This window comes from Trichechus manatus, unplaced genomic scaffold (genome assembly GCF_000243295.1).
Source record: "Trichechus manatus latirostris isolate Lorelei unplaced genomic scaffold, TriManLat1.0 scaffold00049, whole genome shotgun sequence".
NCBI classification, from domain to species: Eukaryota; Metazoa; Chordata; class Mammalia; order Sirenia; family Trichechidae; genus Trichechus; species Trichechus manatus.
Window position 1 is genome coordinate 1,569,260 of NW_004443985.1, and position 20,876 is coordinate 1,590,135.

At 53.0% G+C, this 20,876-nt stretch overlaps 1 protein-coding gene across 8 annotated transcripts in view; it reads left to right on the forward strand.

Moving 5' to 3' along the window:
* SCN5A (sodium voltage-gated channel alpha subunit 5) overlaps positions 1-20,876 on the forward strand; it is a 95,311-nt gene that overhangs the window by 49,844 nt on the left and 24,591 nt on the right. For 4 of the 8 annotated variants that reach the window (XM_004377313.1, XM_004377315.1, XM_012555822.1 and 1 more), the window contains exons 14-18: positions 7,290-7,463; positions 8,950-9,306; positions 13,704-14,144; positions 15,385-15,549; positions 19,489-19,609. In XM_004377313.1, coding sequence (XP_004377370.1) covers positions 7,290-7,463; positions 8,950-9,306; positions 13,704-14,144; positions 15,385-15,549; positions 19,489-19,609 — 1,258 coding nt within the window. The remainder of the gene's footprint in view (positions 1-7,289; positions 7,464-8,949; positions 9,307-13,703; positions 14,145-15,384; positions 15,550-19,488; positions 19,610-20,876) is intronic. The other 4 variants (XM_004377316.1, XM_012555823.2, XM_004377314.1 and 1 more) reach the window with 2 other exon arrangements.

Genomic DNA, 20,876 nt, shown 5'->3' on the forward strand with positions numbered 1-20,876 from the left:
CACCAAAAAGAAAAAGAAAAAAGAGGTTGAGAAGGGAGAGGGTTGACATGTCGTGGGGTTGTTAACCAATGTCATAAAACAATATGTGTACTACTGTTTAATGAGAAACTATTTGTTCTGTAAACCTTCACCTGAAGTACAATCAATGAATAAAAGGAGGGAAAAAAGCAACTGCTAAGGCTGTTTACACACAACCAAACACCTCATGGGATTTGGTTCCTTGGCTTGGAGGTCTAGGGTAATGGTTTCATGGGACATCCCAGTTAATTGGCCTAATAACATGGTTAGTGCTTCTGTTCTACCTCCTAGTTTGTTGCGTAGTGCCTGGGGTCTTTAAAGCTTGCCATCCAAGGCACAACAGTCGGTCTCCATTCACCTGGAACAACAGAGGAAGTAGAGTCAAGAATAGGAGGAGGATATGGACAGTGTGGCCAATTGCCTCCATGAACAACTGCCTCCTCTGCTGTGAGATAAGAAGAACTGGATGGTGCCTGGCTAACCATTACTGAACACTTTGATCAAAGATTCCATAGAAGAATCCCGATCAAAAGGGGGGAAATGCAGAACAGAATTTAAGATTCTCATTGGCTCTACACTTTCTGGAGCCATGGCAGGTGAATGAACCCCTGGAACTATTGCCCTGAGATAATCTTTGAGTCTTGAACCAAAAATATCCCTGATGTTTTCTAAAAGCTGAACAATAGTTTGGCTTAACTAGTAAAAAGGTCTGCTTGAGCATTATGCTCTTTTAAGAACTATCCATATGGGATCAAATTGACAACATCACTCTGCCCACCTCAGGAGTGTTTCCAGAAGACAGAGATGGTTCTTCCACGTCTTAAAGGTGACAGCACTGGGTTCATCATCGGGCTGTCAAACTTACTAGCTATGTGACCACACACAAGTTAGTTAATGTCTTGGTACCTGTTTCCTTACGGTTAATGGGCCCAGCCGCTAACCAAGAGGTTGGACATTCAAGTGTACCTGGAGGTGCCTCTGAAGAAAGGCCTGGCAAACTAAAAAATCAGCCACTGAAAACCCTATAGAGCACAGTTCTACTCTGACACACATGAGGTCACCATCAGTTGGAATCGACACCATAGAAGCTGGTACAATGGAGACAATGACACTTTCTTCATCGGGCTATTGGAGGCATTAAAAGAAACGATACATGCAAAGCATTCATCCCAGTGCTTGGCACTTAGTCATCCCTCAAGAAACAATCACTCTACAAATCCTTGCCTTCAACTCTGCTTTATGGGAACTGACCCCAACACAAAGGCCCAGTTGAAATTAGTAGATAACAACTTATAGCGGTATATATCTACCAGAGTATGATAACTCTAGCAGAGCTGAAGTGGACTGGTATTGGCCATTTTGAATCGGACAGTCATATGGTCTACTATGCCAGGAATGACAAATTGAAGAGGAATGGCGTCGCGTTCATCGTCAAAAGGAACATTTCAAGATCTGTCCTGGAGTGCAGCGCTGTCAGTGAGAGGATAATATCCATACGCCTACAAGGAAAACCAGTTAATATGACTCTTATTCAAATTTACGTACCAACCACTAAGGCCAAGAGGAAAAAATTGAAGATTTTTACCAACTTCTGCGGTCTGAAATTGATCAGACATGCAATCAAGATGCATTGATAATTACTGGTGATTGGAATGCAAAAGTTGGAAACGAAGAAGGATTGGTAGTTGGAAAATACAGCTTTGGTGATAGAAACGACACCAGAGATCACATGATAGAATTTTGCAAGACCAACGATTTTTTCATGCAAATACCTTTTTCCAGCAACATAAACAGCGACTATACACGTGGACCTCACCGGATGGAATACGCAGGAATCAAATTGACTATATCTGTGGAAAGAGATGATGGAAAAACTCAATATCATCAATCATGAAAAGGCCAGGGGCCAACTGGGGAACAGACCATCACTTGCTCATATGCAAGTTAAGGTGAAGTTGAAGAAGATTGGAACAAGTCCACGAGAGCCAAAGTACAACCTTGAGTATATACCACCTGACTTTAGAGATCATCTCAAGAATAGATTTGACTCATTGAACACTAGTGACCAAAGACCAGACGAGTTGTGGAATGACATCAAGGACATCAGTCATACATGAAGAAAGCAAGAGGTCATTAAAAAGACAGGAAAGAAAAAAAGATGAAAATGGATATCGTAAAAGACTCTGAAAGTTGCTCTTGAACATAGAGTAGCTAAATTGAAAGGAAGAAATGATGAAGTAAAAGAGCTAAACAGAAGATTTCAAAGGGCAGCTCAAGAAGACAAAGTATTATAATGAAATGTGCCAAGAACTGGAGATAGAAAACCAAAAGGGAACAACACACTCAGCATTTTTCAAGCTGAAAGAACTGAAGAAAAAATTCAAGTCTCCAGTTGCAATAGCGAAGGATTCTGTGGGCAAAATATTAAATAAGCAGGAAGCATCAAAAGAAGATGGAAGGAATATACAGAGTCACTGTACCAAAAAGAATCGGTCGATGTTCAGCCATTTCAGGAGGCAGCATATGATCAAGAACCGATGGGACTGAAGGAAGAGGGCCAAACTGAACTGAAGGCATTGGCGAAAACAAGGCTGCAGGAGTTGACGGAACACCAATCGAGGTGTTTCCACAAACGGATGCAGTGCTGGAGGTGCTCACTCATCTATGCCAAGAAATTCGGAAGACAGCTACCTGGCTAAACGACTAGAAGAGATCCATATTTGCACCCACTGCAAAGAAAGGTGATCCAACAGAATGCGGGAATTATTGAACAACATCATTAATGTCACACACTAGTAAAATTTTGCTGAAGATCATTCAAAAGCAGTTGCAGCAGTACATCGACAAGAACTGCCAGAAATTCAAGCCGGATTCAGAAGAGAAAGTGGAATGAGGGATATCATTGCTGATGTCAGATGGATCTTGGCTGAAAGCAGAAAATACCACAAAGGTGTTTACCTGTGTTTTATGGACAATGCGAAGGCATTCGACTGTGTGGATCATAACAAATTATGGATAAATTTGGAACCTGTACATAGACCAAGAGGCAGACGTTCCAACAGAACAAGGGGATACTGCATGGTTTAAAGTTAGGAAAGGTGTGCATCAGGGTTGTATCCTTTTGCCATACTTATTCAATCTGTATGCTGAACAAATAATTCAAGAAGTTGGACTATATGAAGAAGAATGTGGCGTCAGGATTGGAGGAAGATTCATTAACAACCTGCATTATGCAGATGACACAACCTTGCTTGCTGAAAGTGAAGAGGACTTGAAGCACTTACTGATGAAGATCAAAGACCACAGCCTTCAGTATGGATTACACCTCAACATAAAGAAGACAAAAATCTCCACAACTGGACCAATAAGCAACATCATGATAAACAGAGAAAAGTTTGAAGTTGTCAAGGATTTCATTTTACTTGGATCCACAATCAACGCCCATGGTAGCAGCAGTCAAGAAATCAAACAACGTATTGCATTGGGCAAATCTGCTGCGGAAGACTTCTTTAAGGTGTTAAAAAGCAAAGATGTCACTTTGAGGACTAAGGTACAACTGACCTAAGCCATGGTGTTTTCAGTCACCTCATATGCATGTGGAAGCTGGACAATGAATAAGGAAGACTGAAGAAGAATTGATACATTTGAATTATGTTGTTGGCGAAGATCGTTGAATATACCAGGGACTGCCAGAACAAACAAATCTGTCTTGGAAGACGTACAGCCAGAATGCTCCTTAGAAGCGAAAATGGTGAGACTTTGTCTCATGTACTTTGGACATGTTATCAAGAGGGACTAGTCCCTGGAGAAGGACATTATGCTTGGTAGAGTAGAGGGTCAGTGAAAAATAGGAAGACCCTCAATGAAATGGCTGCCACAGTGGCTGCCACAAGGGACTCAAGTATAACAATGATTGTGAGGATGGCGCTGGACCGTGCGGTGTTCATTCTGTCGTATGTAGGGTCACTATGAGTTGGACGGCACCTAACAACAGCAGTGCTTGGTAGCCTGGGTATGGAAAAAAAAAAAAAAAAAAACACGAATAATCTGAATCACAAAGGGTAGGAGATTTTGCAACAGGTACAATAAAAATGATCAGGCATAGGAGTTTCAGATTTTGGCAAGACAGTGCTTAAAATGGTCAATCACTGAATTTAAGATGAATAGGGGTTGGCTGATTAACAGGGGGAGCCCTGGTGGTGCAGTGGTTAAGTGCTCAGCTGCTGATCAAAAGGTGGGCAGTTCAAATCCACCAGCCACTCCTTAGGGTGGGACAGTTGTACTCTATCCTATAGGGTCGCTATGAGTTGGAATCGACTTGATGGCAACGGATTTGGTTTGGGTTTTGATTAACAAGGAGAATGTACGTGGGTAGTGGATTAGACAGCGTCATGGATTGAATTGTGTCCCCCAAAATGTCTGTCAACTTAGCTGGGTCATGATTCCCAGTATTGCATGATTGTGGACCATTTGGTAATCTGATGTGGTTTCCTTATGTGTTGTAAACTCTAGCACTATGATGTAATAAGATGGATTAGCGGCAGTTATACTGATAAGGTCTACAAGATTAGTAGTGTCTTAAGCCAGTGTCTTTTGAGATATAAAAGAGAGAAAGAAGCAAGCAGAGAGACATGGGGACCTCATACCACCAAGAAAGCAGTGCCAGCGGAGTTCATCCTTTGGACCTGAGGTTCCTGCGCAGAGAAGCTCCCAGACCAAGGGAAGATTGATGACACGGACCTTCCTCCAGAGCCAACAGAGAGAGAAAGCCTTCCCCTGGAGCTGATGCCCTGAATTCAGACTTGTAACCCACTAGACTGTGAGATAATAAATTTCTCTGTGTTGAAGGCATCCACTTGTAGTATTTCTGTTAGAGCAGTACTAGATGACTAAGACAGACTGCCTGAAGCAAAAAAGACAAAGAAAAAAACAAGGATTATGTCAGTCCAGCAGGCCATGAGAGAGGGTAATCGGTGTGGTCCGAGAGGGACATCTGATTCAGTGACTGTAGAGATGCAAAGTTTGTGCGTGCTGTGTCCGAGTCTGGGGGACTGTAGAGGGTCAACCTCCTGTGTGTTATTGTGCATTAGAAATTCGAGAATTCCTGAGACTGGGATTGGGATAGTTTGTCCACACAGATATTGAAGTCACCTTTGGTGATAGTGGGAGCCCTAGTGGTGCAGTAGTTAAAGCACCCAGCCACTAACTGAAAGGCCAGTGGTTCGAGCCCACCAGCCACTCCCTGGGAGAAAGATGTAGTAGCCTGCTTCTGTAAAGATTACAGCCTTGGAAACCCTATGGGGCAGTTCTACTCTGTCCTACAGGATTGCTACGAGTCGGAATCGACTTGACGGCAACGGGTTTGGTTTGGGGGGTTTTTTGGTGATGATGGTTTGGAAGAATGTGAAGCCAGGTGCCTATGTCTTTGATTCCAAAGCCAAAAAAAAACAAAAACAAAAACCAAACCTGTTGCTGTCAAGTCGATTCCGACTCGTAGCAAAACTGTAGGACACAGTAGAACTGCTGCGTGAGGTCTCCAAGGCTGTAAATCTTTTCGGAAGCCAACTGCCACATCTTTCTTCCACGGAGCGGCTGGGGGGTTCGAACCGCCGACCTTTTGGTTAGCAGCCAGATGCTTAACTACCATGTCACCAGGGCTCAACGTCTTGGATTAATAAGGGAAATTGTCATAAACTCTGCTGATGGGGAAGGGTAGCAGTCTATATAGTTGAATTAAATTTTGAGGCAGGATCCTTGAAAAAGCAAAAATGGAAGCCACCTTCCCGCGTCAGCATAGGTTTCCATCAGTCTGCATAAGGGCTGCCTAGTAAAGCTAGTACCACAGTTTCCGTAACCAGCTCCTGCTGGTGGACCGTACATTTGTTTCCTATTTTGCAAAATTATAAACGAAGTGTGAATACATCTTTTCAAATCTGTGCAGTTATCTCCTTACGGTAGAGTCCTACAAGTACAATTGTTGTATCAAAGAGTGTGGACATCTTGCATTTGAGTACTTCTTGTAGGATTCCCCTCCGGAAAAGCTCTACCATTCTACAACTCAGCAGTCTCCCTGCGCGGCTGGACATTCTCTGTGCCCACAGAAGAAGCAGGGAATGCACGTTTCTCCCAATATTGTCAATGCTTGAGTTTGATCAGTTTTTTTAAAAGCTTTGCCAACCTGATAGGCAAAAATCATCTCATTGTTGTTTTAATTTGCCTCTTTGACTGTTAGTGAAGTTGAAAATCTCTCCTATGTTTATTGACCATTTTCATTTTCAATGGCTTGTTTGTAGTATTTTTTCCTTTTGGAGTTCTTATTTTTCTTGATTTGTACACACTATTTTAATATTGGAGCCCTGGTGGCACAGTGGTGAAGAGCTCAGCTGCTAACCCTAAGGTCTAGCAGCTCAAATTGCCAGCCGCTCCCTGGAAACCCTATGGGGCAGTTCCACTCTGTCCTGTAGGGTCGCGAGGAGTCGGAATCGAGTCCACGGCAACAGGTTTGGTTTTTTTTAAGTATTATGGACGTTAACCCTCCGCCTTGCATAGCGTGTCGCGTATTTTCCTCCACTTGCGGTTTGTCTTTTAACCTGATATGTGGTAGCGTTTCTAGGGCTTTTTGTTGGTTTTTGTCTTTTGCCACACAGACGTTTTCTGCTGTTTGTACGAAACATTATCCGCATGTCATTATTTTTCCTATTTTCTATTACTTTTGTTAAAAATTTTTTACATTTAAAGGAAAAAAAAGAAAAAAAGAACTTATTATTATAGTGAGAAGGTTCTACCATGTGGGAAGGGAAGGGCACTCCAGGCCACAGGGACAGTGTGGATGAAACCTTGGGGTCCTGAGAGGCCATTGGTGTTCGTGGGAACACACGTAGGGTGAGGGAGCTTCTTGTGGCGATGTGGGCTGGAGATAGTCCGTGGCTGGTCATGTCACTGCCCACCTCCACCTCTCTTGCCCCTGGAGTCTCCTGGAGCTGAGGCCTAGAACACACCATGGGTGTGGGTTGGCTCTGAGGGCCAGTCTGGCCTTTCGGGCTTGGCGAGCAGCCAAGAGGGTTCGGGGCTCAGGCTGGGGACAGGCAGTATCCCTGAGGGGCCGGCCAAGCAAGCAGAGGGACCACTGGCGAGCCCTGGCCCAGTCAGAGCTGGCAGCCCAGGGGGCCAATCCTGCTCAGAGCAAGAGTCAGGAGGCAGGGTGCCCCTGGCTGGCCAGAGGACACCTCCAGCCCCAGACTCGGGAACCCTGATCCCCGCTCCCTCCTCAGGTCTTCACAGGGATCTTCACGGCAGAGATGACCTTCAAGATTATCGCCCTCGACCCCTACTACTACTTCCAGCAGGGCTGGAACATCTTCGACAGCATCATCGTCATCCTTAGCCTCATGGAGCTGGGCCTGTCCCGCATGGGCAACCTGTCTGTGCTGCGCTCTTTCCGCCTGGTACCGGGCCGGGCCCACTGCCGAGGGCTGGGGGAGGGCCTGGGCACCGAGGCACACCCCCTCCAGGTCACCGCTCAGTCACCCCTACTTTGTCTACATGGCTTCACCCAACAGCCATTTTCTGGGTGCCCCTGGGTGCTGGGCCCAGTGACATGGGGGATGCAGAGGTGGGCAGAACATCCCCAGACGAGCTTTGGGGCAGCCACCCCAACAACTTGCAAAGCCCTTTAGGGTTCATAGTGAATGACCCCATCAGTCCTCCCGGAATCCAGGCATGGGGCAGGTATTACTGCATCCCCACTTCATAGGTGGGGAGACTAAGGCTCATAGAGGTGAATTTCCCAAAGCCACATGGAAAGGAACAGGTGGAGCCAGGTCTGCTGACAGCTCAGCTGGGCTTCTGCCTGCTGGCTTTGGAACCTTGCTAAAATGCAGATGCTGACTCATGAAGTCTGGAATAGGACCCAAGATTGTGAATTTCTAACAAGCTCTCTGGTGAGGCCAAAGCTGCTGGTCTGTGGACCACGCTTTGAACTCAAATCGCCCAAGAGGTCCAGGCATGGGTCTGGAGGTCCAGGGAGAGAAGATCACCTCCAGCTTGGGACATGGTCAGGGATGGCTTCCTGGAGGAGGTCCTGAGCACTGCTGGTGACTTTATTAGGGGTGCAGGATAGTGGGAGCAGTAGAGAAAGCCCAGGCTGTGGGTTCTAATTCCGGCTCAGCTGCTATGAGCTGAGGGACCTAGACAGGTCACGCCACCTTTAAGTGTTGGCTTCCTCATATATCAAGCGAGGCAACAGTAATGCTGACCTCACGTGTTTACTGGGAGTTCTAAATGAGCTCAGGAGCACTGGTGACGCAGTGGTTAAGAGCTCAGCTGCTAACCAAAAAAGGTCAGCAGTTTGAATCCACCAGTTGCTCCTTGGAAACCCTATGGGGCAGTTCTCCTCTGTCCAGTAGGGTTGCTATGAGTCAGAATCGACTCGACGGCAGTGAGTTTGGTTTTGGTTTTAATGAGCTAATCCATCCTGAGCACACGGCCTGACGGGTAGTAGGTGCTTGATAAATGTTAAGCATCTGCTCCTTTTCTCTGTGATAGCTGAGAGAGGAGGAGGATGGAGGTGAGCAGGCAAGTCAGAGATGGTTCGAGCTGGCCCGGAAGGGTACCTGCTGAGGATGTGTCTGGAAGAGAAAGGGTATTCTGGGTTGAGGAGAATCTATTGGGACGTTCCTGGAAGTGAGGCTGGCCGGGAGGGGTTAGGAGGCTGGTGTGAGGATAAAGAGAAGTTGGGAAGATGAGGTTGGAGCTGTTGGCTAGATTCCTAGAGCAGAACTAGTGAAGCTGACCCTCAGGCTGTAGAGAAATGGGGGGAAACAGGTGTTGGTGACCTCCAAGCTGTGCTTTCAGGCAGAATCTGGGGTGGTAAGAGTGTCGAAGAGGGGCCAGAGCCCCTCACAAGGATCCCTCTCCTTCTTCCCTCCCCAGCTTCGGGTCTTCAAGCTGGCCAAATCATGGCCCACCCTGAACACACTCATCAAGATCATCGGGAACTCAGTGGGGGCGCTGGGGAATCTGACACTGGTGCTGGCCATCATTGTGTTCATTTTTGCCGTGGTGGGCATGCAGCTCTTCGGCAAGAACTACTCAGAGCTGAGGTACCGCATCAGCGACCCGGACCTGCTGCCCCGCTGGCATATGATGGACTTCTTCCACGCTTTTCTCATCATCTTCCGCATCCTCTGTGGCGAGTGGATCGAGACCATGTGGGACTGCATGGAGGTGTCTGGGCAGTCACTGTGCCTGCTAGTCTTCTTGCTCGTTATGGTCATTGGCAACCTTGTGGTGAGTTGGCCAAGGCCTCCCACACGCTTACCCACCCATCCAGTCATCCATCTATCCATTCAGGTACCCATCCTCCCATCGCTGCACTCACTCAGCTATTTATCCATCTGCCCATCAGTCTCTTATCCATTCATTTATCTACCCCATCCATCCATCCATGCATCTACTAATTTACCCATCTTTCCATCTATCTACTCACCGTTTCATCTCTCCACCTATCTACGCACCCACTTACCCGTCCATTTATCCACTTATCATCAACCCATGTATTCACTTACCCATTCATTCTTCCATCCATCTACTCATCCATACAGTTACCTGTTCAACCATCAATCACCCTCCCACCAATCTATCCACCCATCTGTCCACCTTTCCATCAATCTATCTGTCCAAGCACCCATCCTCCCGTCCATCCATCCACTCACCCACCCAGCCACCCAGCCATAAACCCTCATCTACTCATTCACTCACCTATCCATCTATTCATCACCCATCCATTCACTCATTCGCTCACCGAGCATCCCTCTGTCCATCAACCACCCATCCATCTTTCAACCCGTTTACACACACACACACACACACACCTATTGACATCCATTTGCCCACTTGTCTATCCACCCATCCATTCACTTACCCACTTATCCACCCATCCACTCATTCATCTATACCAGCATCCATCAACCCACGCATCCATTCACTCATCCTATTCGTCTACTCATCTGTCCATCCAGCTGTCTGCTCACTCACTCATTGGCTCATCCATCCATTCACTCAGTCTTCACTGCATTTTACTCATTCATTCATTCACCCATGTATTTACCTGTTTATTCATTATTTACTCATTTCTTATTCATTAATTCATTCATCCACTCACTATTTTATTCAATCATTCACCATCAATGAATTATCACTTTTTAATTCAGCCTAACAAACATTTGCTGAGCCCCTGTTGCGTGCAAAATACTGTACCCAATGCTGGTGGGCTTACAGAGGTGAATGTGGCCTACTGGGTCACAGCCCTGGCGTTGCTCGCCAGGTCAGGGGTGAGGGAGGGAGGTGGGCAGTTTGAACTAGTTTGGAGTGACCCTTAAACTGGTCAGAGTGGCCAGAGCCATTAAAAAGGAGCCCACAGGGACTGACCCTCTCCAGCTTGGAAAATCCAGGAAAGCTTCCCAGAGGAGGGTTTAGAGCTGACGGGGTGAACCGGTGATGCTAGAGAGGGTGGGAGTCGAGCAAGCAAAGAGCAAAGCACAAGTGCAGGCAGGTGGTGGGTCCAGGGCAGGGTGGCCATAGGAGCCTTCCGTGTCCCCTGAATAGCTCTGGAGGGAGGCCCCACTGTCCTGTCATGAGAGGACCTTTACTCCACGGCCACCTGCCCGTCCCAAGGCAGGGGCATCTAGCCTTGTGTCTTTACAATGTGGAGAATGTGGAGCTGAGAAAGACCACACACTGAACGCCAGAGAAGGAGCCTTAGGAAGACGGAAGGGTGGGGGCGAGTCGGTGGTGCTGGCAGAGGTCGGCGTGCACTGTGGACACGGAGCCGCCTTCCTGGGTGAGCAGGTGGCCCGTGCACACTCAGGCCTCCCACCTGTCTGGCCTGGCTCCCTATAGCTGTTGTGTCTCAGTGGGCATTGCAGGATCATGTCAGCTCATAGAGGGGTTTTAGGGCCACCTATAACCTTCCATGGGGCCCTGGTGGCGCAGTGGTTAAGAGCTTGTCTGCTAACCAAAAGGTCGGCAGTTCGACTCCACCAGCTGCTCCTTGGAAACCCTATGGGGCAGTTCTGTACTGTCCTGTAGGGTCGCTGTGAGTGGAAATCAACTTGACGGCTACAGGTTTGGTCTGGTTATTAGCCTGCCTTGGGCTACAGATTCTAGAGCCTTCCCCAGACCTGCCTGCCCCTTCCTCCCACGTGCCTTCACAATGCTAGGGCAGGCAGGCGCTGACGGTTCCAGTCAGTCCCCTCAGGCCCCACATGTGAGCTCAGGGCACAGACAGGAGCCCAGGACGCTGGTTCTCAGTGCTGGTAGAGCCCAGCTCTTTGCCCAGCTCCACGCCTGTCCCCCATCCCCTCTAACCCTGGGGCATGGAGCCTCACTCAGCCCCTGGCCCAGCCCCGGCCATACTCTGTGAGTGCCTGGCTCTCAGCCCAGCCCCGGCCGAGCCCCTCTCACACAGCCCTGCGATTTCCATGCGTATCTGCCTGGGGACAAGAAGATTAGAGGCTGCTGGAGGAGGGGAGCTAACGCGAGCCCACTCAGCCCCCTCCTAGGCTGCCTCAGGAATTGGCCGCTGCCAGGCGTGGGTGGAAGCAAGATTGCGGTTGAAATGGGGAATGATGATCAGGCAGGGGCTGGGGCGCAGCTGCGGCATCATTGACAGGGAAAGCGCTGGAAGAAGCCGAACTTCTGAAGCCAGGGACACAGAGGCCCTAGAGTCCCTGAGTGGGTGGACAAGGCTGCCCGGGTGGCCCCTCCCCTGCCCGAGCCTGGGCCCACATCTCCTGGAGGTCAGGAGACGTGGCGAGAGCTGTTAGGGAGGATCTGTGGGCATCCAGGAAGCAGAAGCAAGCCGTGCCTGCACCAGTGTGGACCAGGCCAGGGGCTAGGCCGGCGGTCAGTGTAGACAGTGGCTGTGGACCACAGCACGTGGTCCACCCCCCAGTGACTACGTAATAAAGATGTCGGGTGTCAGCAGTAACCGTCTCCTTAGAGGGTGGTACAGAGATCCTACTTCTTAACCTTTCCATGCTGTCCGCGTGAGTACCTGTTACTTCTGAAACCAAGGCATGTTTCTGAGACCTGGCACAGTCATCAGAATGCTCACTCCTAGCTTTGTGACAGGTGTGGGGTCCCTGGGGACGGCATCTCTGGGGGGCTTGTGAGAACCAACAGCCAGAGCTCAGAGTGGGTTACCAATGAGAGCCGACCCCACCCCGCCGTGGGGCCCCATTCAGCTGCACTCCCATTGAGGGTGGCTGGGAGGACAAGGTACGAAGCCCGTGGTGGGGAAGCTGTGTCCCCGTGCCTATCACCTGGTGATGCTCGTGGGCCAGTCTGACCTGTGTCTGGGAGCGAGACCACCACCATCTTAGTTTTCCCATCCTTGAGTCTGGGATATGACCCATGTCTGGGAGCGAGCCCCCCACCATCTTAGTTTTCTTGTCCACAAGCTTGGGATATAAACCTAAGCCCAGCCCCATCACACAGCAATAGTTCTGTCTCTTCACAAAAGCTAAAACGTCACCCTTGTAGCATGGTTTGACAACAGGCAGTCCCCCAGAACCTCTGAAGGCTGAGGGATTATGCAGCCCCCCTTAAGGGGTCTCAAGTCCCTAACTCTTGAGAGAGAACTTTATTGAAAGCCAGTGCTGAACCTTCTGGAGCAAAAACCATAGCGGCTCCTCTGGCCTTTCAGCTAGGGGGCCTCGAGCCAGGGCTGACCTGCTGCACCAACCCTGAGTCCCCAAGTCCCCCCACCCATCTCACATGTCTGGTCCCACTCACAGCATCGACACAAGCACTCTTTATCACCCAGACACAGCCCCCGCTCCCTGCCTGGCCCACGCATAGTCCGGGATCCCTGAGGCTGCCCTGTGCCCTCCACAGCACCCATCTCTGCTAGTCCCCCGTGGGCTGGAGGCTCCAGAGGTCAGGCCTCCTTTCCCTGTGCGACCCAACACAAAAGTTTCCGCCCCCAGGCTCTGCAGTCCCTGGCTGTTCTGGGCCTAGTCCCCGGAGTCCACAGAATCCCTCACCTGGAAGGCATCGTGGGACCTGGGGATGCTGGCAGAGTGTGCCTCACGGCAGGAGCCCCAGATCTTGAGCTGGCTCCAAGGGAACTCAGAGGCAGAGCACTGCCTTTCCTTCACAGATGCTCTGGGTGCTTTCCGGTGGGATTCTGTCTTTGGTAATCCCATGCTGGGCTCACACTTCCCAGGGAGGAGCCCTGTGCCCACCCCGACCCACTGCCCCCGTTACTCCCAAGGCAGCGGGAAGGGGCAGAGGAGAGCAAGGCCTGTGTGGAGGGGCAGCTGGTGCTGGGACAGGGCTGCCCCAGACTCCCTGGGTGACCTCATCTGTGGGTATAGACATTGGAGGAACCATGGTTTTCCCACTGAGCCTGGGCCAGCGTGCAAGGGGTCTGAGTGTGATTGCCCTCTGTTCAGAGCATGTCAGCCCTTGGGAAGAGGGGTTAGAGTTGTCTTCTCTTTGTAACCAACCTCTCCAAATTGAAGAGAATGAGGGATCAGGATCAGGGCCCAGGGCCCAGGGTTCGAGCTGCAGAGCTGTTGACCACCTGCAGTCCTTACGGTCTCTGGGCCTCAGTTTCCCCATCATGGGGTGCCTAGGGCCTGGCACGGCACCTTGGTGAGCGTGGCCTGCTGCCTTGACAGGTCCTGAACCTCTTCCTGGCCTTGCTGCTCAGCTCCTTCAGCGCGGACAACCTCACAGCCCCTGATGAGGATGGAGAGTTGAACAATCTCCAGCTGGCCCTGGCCCGCATCCAGAGGGGCCTGCGCTTCATCAAGAGGACCACCTGGGGCTTCTGCTGTGGGCTTCTGCTCCGGCGACCTCAGAAGCCGGCTGTCCTTTCCCCCCGCGACCAGCTGCCCAGCTGCATTGCTGTTTCTGGCTCCCCACCACCCCCAGAGGTGGAGAAGGTACCCCCAGCCCGCAAGGAGACACGGTTTGAGGAAGGCAGCCGGCCAGGCCAGGGCACCTTCGGGGACTCAGAGCTGGTGTGTGTGCCCATAGCCGTGGCTGAGTCGGACACATACGACCAAGAGGATGACGAGGGGAACAGCCTGAGCACGGAGGAAGAGTCCAGCAAACAGGTGAGCCCGCCCCAGCGTGCACACAGCACGGAGCCCAGGCTGGGCTGCCAGGGGACTCTCAGAGCGGCTGCCCTACCAGGCCGCCTCGGCAGTGGGGCGGAGATGGGCCTTCCCCACAGCCAGCCTCTCAGAGAGATGCTGAGACCGGCTCTGAGGAGGGGACCTGGGAAGGGGCTGCCTGTACAGATGGGGAAACTGAGGCACAGCAAGAGAGAGACTTGCTGGGAGCTCCCCTGTGAATCTAGGACAGAACCACGCCCCCTGGCCCCCAGTGCCCACCCTGACCGTCGTCCCCTCCAGAGCTAACAAGGTGGGATGTCTCAGTGAGTGAGGGTGCAGAGCCTGACCTCCCGCCTGCCCCTTCCCCTCCTCCCACGCCTGGGGCTTATTCTGAGATTTAAAAATAAGCATCCGTAAGACGGGAGGTGTCAGAGACAGCACTATCTTATCTCCTAACCTGTTATTTTTAACACTTGAAAGCAGAGTCTGAACAAAACAGACAGTGCTTTTCCCCAGCTTTCCCTCGGCCGCAGGGGCTTCTGCGGTCTTCAGGTGGGGCAATGAGGGATGGTTCTCTCTGTCCTGTTGGGCCCAGCCTGCCCACTTCCTCCAGGCCACCCTGGGGAGGCCTGGCTGTGAGGACCGCTCTCCTCACATGTGGAATTTGACCCTCCTGGTGTCCCAAAAGCCGGCTTTGGCCTTGGCCCTTAAGTCAGGTTGCAGGGGCCCATGCAGGCTGGGGCGGGAGTCGGGACGGAGATTGCTCACATTGCCAGGACCACAGCTTCCAGTTATCTCCAGGGTGCTCCCAGCATAAGAGTGGAGTTCTGGCTGCCCCTCCTTTTCCTTCTCCTTCCCTCCTCTTGAGCCTCCTGGCTCCCAGGGACCAGTGCGCGCAAGCAGGAGATGCTTCAGGAACTCGTGAGGGAAGTCAGCATGTCCTTCCAAAGTAGAGCTGCCAGCATGCGTGAACGGGCCATCGTGGACCAGCTATACCCTTCCAGGGAGTGACGGGGCTGGGAGGAACTATGCCAGGCTGGCTGGGTGGCTGGCTAAACGCCCTTTCCTTGGACCCACCAGGAGCCTCCTACCCACCCACTCAGGGCCCATGAGGGAGGGGTCTTCAGTGACATGGAGACCCCATGAAAGGGGCAGGAGGCAAGGTCGCAGGTTACGCAGGACCCCTTGAGACCCTCTGGCCAGGTGCGTAGGGGCAGCTCATGGGCTGGGGTCTCTCCAGCAGGAATCCCAGCCTGTGTCCGGAGGCCCAGAGGCACCCCCAGAGCCCAGGGCCTGGAGCCAGGTGTCAGAGACTGCCTCCTCACAGGTGGATGCCAGGGCAGCCCAGGCAGACAGGCAGCGGCGGCAGCAGGAAGCAGAGCGCCGGGCCCCACAGTGCAGCGAGGTAACGCACACACGCCTTTGTCCCTGAGGCTGGCTGGGGCACTGCCACTGGGGCCCGAGCCAGGCCGTGAGAGGGCCAGGTCACACGCCTGCATGTGCTGCTGGGAGCCACAGCTGCCCCAGGCAGTGTGGGAGACCGTCTGCACAGGGGAGGGTCGCTGCCCTGTCCTGGCAGGGGAGGGTGCCATGGGGCCCAGAGCCCCTGGGAAGATTCTGGAAGCAGCCAGCCCAGGGCTCTGGTGCAGGGCTAGCCGGCACATTTGCACATTCACCTCTCCTTGCGCTCTGTCCTTGTGACCTGGTCCTGCTTGGCAAATGTCTGTGCTGTGAATGCCCCCAGCCAGGGGGACTTTCAGGGAGCTCAGAACAAGTTTTGGACACGGGGGCCACCAGCTGCTTCTCACCTGGACTAAAGCAGAGGCTGCAAACAGGAGGCCCACCCAGCCTACCGCTGGATTTTGTTCTGGCCACAAAAAGGCTTTCATTTGAATTAGCTACAAATAAACAAAACCAAACCCGTTGCTGGAGAGTCAATTCCAACTCATAGCAACGCTATAGGACAGAGTAGAAGTGCTCCATAGGGTTTCCAAGGCTGTAATCTTTACGGAAGCAGCCTGCCACCTCTTTCTCCTGTGGAGCCGCTGGTGGGTTCGAACTGCCGACCTTTCGGTTAGCAGCTGAGTGCTTAACCACTGTGCCACCAGGGCTCCTTTTAGTGAGCATACCAAAACCAAACCCGTTGCCGTAGAGTCAGCTCCAACTCATAGCGACCCTACAGGACAGAGGAGAACTGCCCCATAGGGTTTCCATCCTCATGGAAGCAGACTGCCACATCTTTCTCCCGTGGAGTGGCTGATGGGTTCAAACCGCTGACCTTTTGATTAGCAGCCTCAGCAACCGAGCATTTAACCACTGGTCCACCAAACCCATTGCCATGGAGTTGATTCAGACTCATAGCAACCCTGTAGGACAGAGCAGAACTGTCCCATAGGGTTTCCAAGGAGCACCTGGTGGATGTAAACTGCCAACCTTTTGGTAAGCAGCCGTAGCTCTTAACCACTGTGCCACCAGGGTTTCCACCAAGGCTCATTAAAAAACTCATTGCCGATGAGTCGATTCCAACTCAGAGCGACCCTATAGGACAGAGTAGAACTGCCCCACAGGGTTTCCAAAGAGCAGCTGGTGGGTTTGAACTGTCAGCCTTTTGATTAGCAGCCGACCTTTTAACCACTGTGCCACCAGGGCTCCTTACTTGAATCCAGGAGCTTTTATATAAAAGTCTGCATTTCCGGCTTCTCTTGAAAAATTGAAAGAGGAGCCACCCTGCTGAGGACGCACAGTGACCACCTCCTTGACACTGGCTGAGCTCTCTGCTTTGTCCCAGTCACACCTGCCTGACTTCACTCTGTTACCTGCCCGGCCCCCAGAACATTTGAGTTTGCAACTTCTGAGCTAAAGGATGTGGTGCTGCTGACTACAGAGGGGCTTCTATGCCTGCTGCCCCCACCAGCCTATCTCCCCGTTCCCATCAGGGACCTGGGAAGGCAGAGGTCATGTGTGGAGAGACGGTCCTTGTAGGCCATTGTCCTGCAGCCTGACCTCAGTCTTCAGTCCAGGAGCTGTGACTTACTCCAATGGAGTGTAACTCCTCCACGTGTCCCTCCACGTGTTCCTCCACATGTCCCTCCACGTGTTCCTCCATGTTGTCCCTCCACGTGTCCCTTCACATTGTCCCTCCACGTGTCCTTCCATGTTGCTCCCCCACACGTCCCTCCAGATGTCCCTGCAGGTGTCCCTCCACGTGTCCCTCCATGTTGTTCCATGGGAGGCGTTTTGATCATGGTCAATTTTAGAGGATGAGGGCCTGGTGGAGTCATTGTCCTCATGGTGTAGTCCACAGTTCTCTCCCTGGATGGTCTGACTCATGAAGGCATGTTGGGGACAGAAAGACTTGGAAGATGCCAGCAAGGCGCAGGAGAGAAGGGGTTCTCGTACTGGAATGTTGACCTTTGAATGAGTTTTGTGATTTCTTCCTTTCTTCATATCAGTTCATGGTAGACCTTTAAAAGGGAGAGAAATGGACTCAGGCTTTCTTGGGAGAAGGACCCCCTCCCCTGATCAGCAGCTAGATCCTAGAAACCTTGTCTTCTGCACGTCAGCTCCACAGACTTTAGGCAGCTCCAGTGTCTGGAAGGTTGGTGGTTCGCACCTACCAGCTCTCCTCAGGAGAAAGATGTGGCAGTCTGCTTCTGTAAAGATTTACAGCCTTTGAAACCCTATGGGGCAGTTCTACTCTGTCCTCTAGGGTCACTATGAGTCGGAATTGACTCGACAGCAACGACGGGATGGAAGGAGTGTCTGAAAAGAAAAGCACCGTGAGGACCTCCTCTGGCCTGCCCCTTTCACAGCTTGCAAGGAGGAGTGGGAGGGGTCCTCAAAGCCACAGGCATCAGCCTCACCCTCAGGCCATGCGCCACCCTGCACCGAGGAGGGACCCAACCCCTTCTGCATCCCAACCCTCAAAATTAATTGAGGCATTGTTGGAAGGATTCCTCAAAGGAAAAAAAAGAAAGCCGTTATAGGAGCCTAGGCATGGCCAAGAATGCAGACGGGCTTACCTCTAAGCGAGCTTGGTCCTGGGCCCTGTGGACTGAGACCAACTGAGGCTGGGCGGCTTAGATGTGATTTGAAGCCGATGAAGGACTTCCTTCCCTCACGGCAACCCTCCTCCCCTGCCACACCTGTCTGAGGCTGGGTTCCTTCAAAGCAGAGCCTGAGACTGGGATCCTTGTGCAAGTGATCCATTGAGGGAGTGTTTTCAGGAGAGACCTGTGAACCGCGACCTTTTGGTGAGCAGCCATAGCATTTAACCACTAGGCACCAGGGCTCCAGAAGGAAGTAGGAGAAGCAGGGTGAGGCAGACGAAGGAGCTACAAGAAGGTTTGTCAGCTGGAGTCTAGCCTCAGCCTGGAGCCTAGCCCGTGGGGGCCTCCGGCGTGAGCTCAAGGAAAGAGGGCCAGCTTTCTGTAGTCCCCGTATCAGCCAGTCACTGGCTGTGGGCCACCCCTGGGTTTGGGTTGCAACCCCTGAACATTTTCAGGGGAGGCAGCTCCTTGGCTAGAAGCAGTTTTCTGGAGAAGGGGGCAGCTAAGCAGCCAACACTCCCAGCAGCTGGCAGTGGGCACCCTGGCCACAGTCGGGGTGGGGGGAGCTGGGCAGACCACCGGCAGTGGCCACCCCAGTACACCCGTGCACACACAGGACATGTCCAGACGCTCAGAGGGCCCACCCCTGGGCCCACCTGAGTGCATATACCTCCCTAGAATCCAGCTCAGGTTGTGCGAGAAGGGAAGGTTCCAGCAGCTTCTGGGCTGTGCACATCACACCAGCACCCAGATGAATTGGGTGTGAATCGTGGGCGGGGTTGCCGGCCTGTTGGTTGCATATGTGACCCGGCTGCCTGTGTGTGCTCGTGACCTGGTGCTGACTCTGTTCTGGATGTGGGTCCGTGTCCCTGGCACGGCGCCGGCATGCCTCTGTCCACTGTACGTGCTGAGCCACCACTCCATGTCCCAGCGTGTCCACGTCCCAGCGTGTCCACGTTGCCGCACTGTCTGTTTTGTTCCCAGCTCAATGTATTCCCCATCCCTGGGGTTGTCTTAGCCCTTTCACACCCCCGCACCCCTGCCCTGGGCTCCAGTAGACCAGAATCACAGACCCAGGCCCTCAAGGCAGCAGGAACCTGAGCCCAGCCCCAGCTCAGCCCTGTCTGGCCCTGGGAGGGCTCTGTGGAAGGTTCCCACCCGTCCATCCCAGCCTGATTCCCACCACATGCAATGGAGGCAGGCTGGCGCCTCCTCTCAGGGATCCCCAGGTTCCCCCAGACGATGGGCGTGAGGCTGGAAGCTGCTGCCCACACTCATGCCCGCCCCGCCCACAGGCCCGCGAGGACAGTCTCTCTGAGGGCAGCACAGCGGACATGACCAACACCGCTGACCTCCTGGAGCAGATCCCCGACCTTGGCGAGGACGTCAAGGACCCGGAGGACTGCTTCACCGAAGGTACCACCCTGGGCACTGCTTTGCCCCAGCCTCAGCCCCGCCGGGGGGACCCAAGGACCAGCAGCCCCTTGGGGTGGCACACAGCCCCAACCCAGATGCCTGCCCTCCCTCCCCGACTCCTCACTGCCCTGGGGGCTCCTCCGTCTGCCCATGATGTGAGTCTTGGCGAGCCTGCCCGCGGTTTGCTAGGACTGGGCACCTCGGGGTCAGCTGCACCCGGGACTGGATGGGGCGTGTGTGCTATGGGCGCACGTCTGCTGACCCACAGCGGCAGGAGCGGAGCCCTGGACGCGAAGCCCTGGCACGGTGCCCGGCACCTAATAGGCCCTCCATGAATCCTCGAGGAGTGCGTCGTGGGGCTGTGTGGGTGACGTAGCTATAGCTTTTATGAACTGGTGTATTTGGAGGGAAGCTGCAGATAAAATGAAGGTTTGCCCTCCCCATGGCACATCAGCAGTGGCTGTCAGATAGGGGTCCACCCTTCCCAAGGCTTGGTTGGAAACTGCCAGCATGGAGAAGCCCCTGGAACAGAGCACCCCAGGAGTTCCAGAACGTTTCCCCAGGGGGAGGGTTTCCCAGATACGCAAAGGACAGGATCGGAGTCCTTCCCAACCCCAGCCTTGCCCTGCCCAGACCTGCCGGGTCTCTCGCTGGGTGTCTAGTCCATCTGCCTCTCCAGGCAGCACCCACCGTGTGGCCCCTGTGGGCAGCTCCCACCGCCCTCCCCGCCGTGGCCCCGCCCTCCATGGTGTCCTGGCCAAATTACCCCACCAGCTGCATCTCTTCGTCCCAGTCGTTCCTTCAGTCGTCCGACTTTCTGCCCTCAGACGTGGGCGTTCGCTTGCCCTGGGCTGGGCCTGGCCCCCCTGAAGCCTCACCCACCCCGACCCCTCCACGGGCTGTGTCTGGCCCCCTGAAGCCTCACCCACCCTGACCCCCCACAGGCTGAGCCTGGCCCCCCTGAAGCCTCACCCACCCTGACCCCTCACAGGCTGAGCCTGGCCCCCCTGAAGCCTCACCCACCCTGACCCCTCCCCGGGCTGTGCCTGGCCCCCGTGAAGCCTCACCCACCCTGACCCCCCACAGGCTGAGCCTGGCCCCCGTGAAGCCTCACCCACCCTGACCCCCCACAGGCTGAGCCTGGCCCCCGTGAAGCCTCACCCACCCTGACCCCTCCACGGGCTGTGTCTGGCCTCACTGAAGCCCACCCACCCCTGATCCCCCACAGGCTGTGTCTAGCCCCTGGGCTGGGCCTGGCCCCACTGAA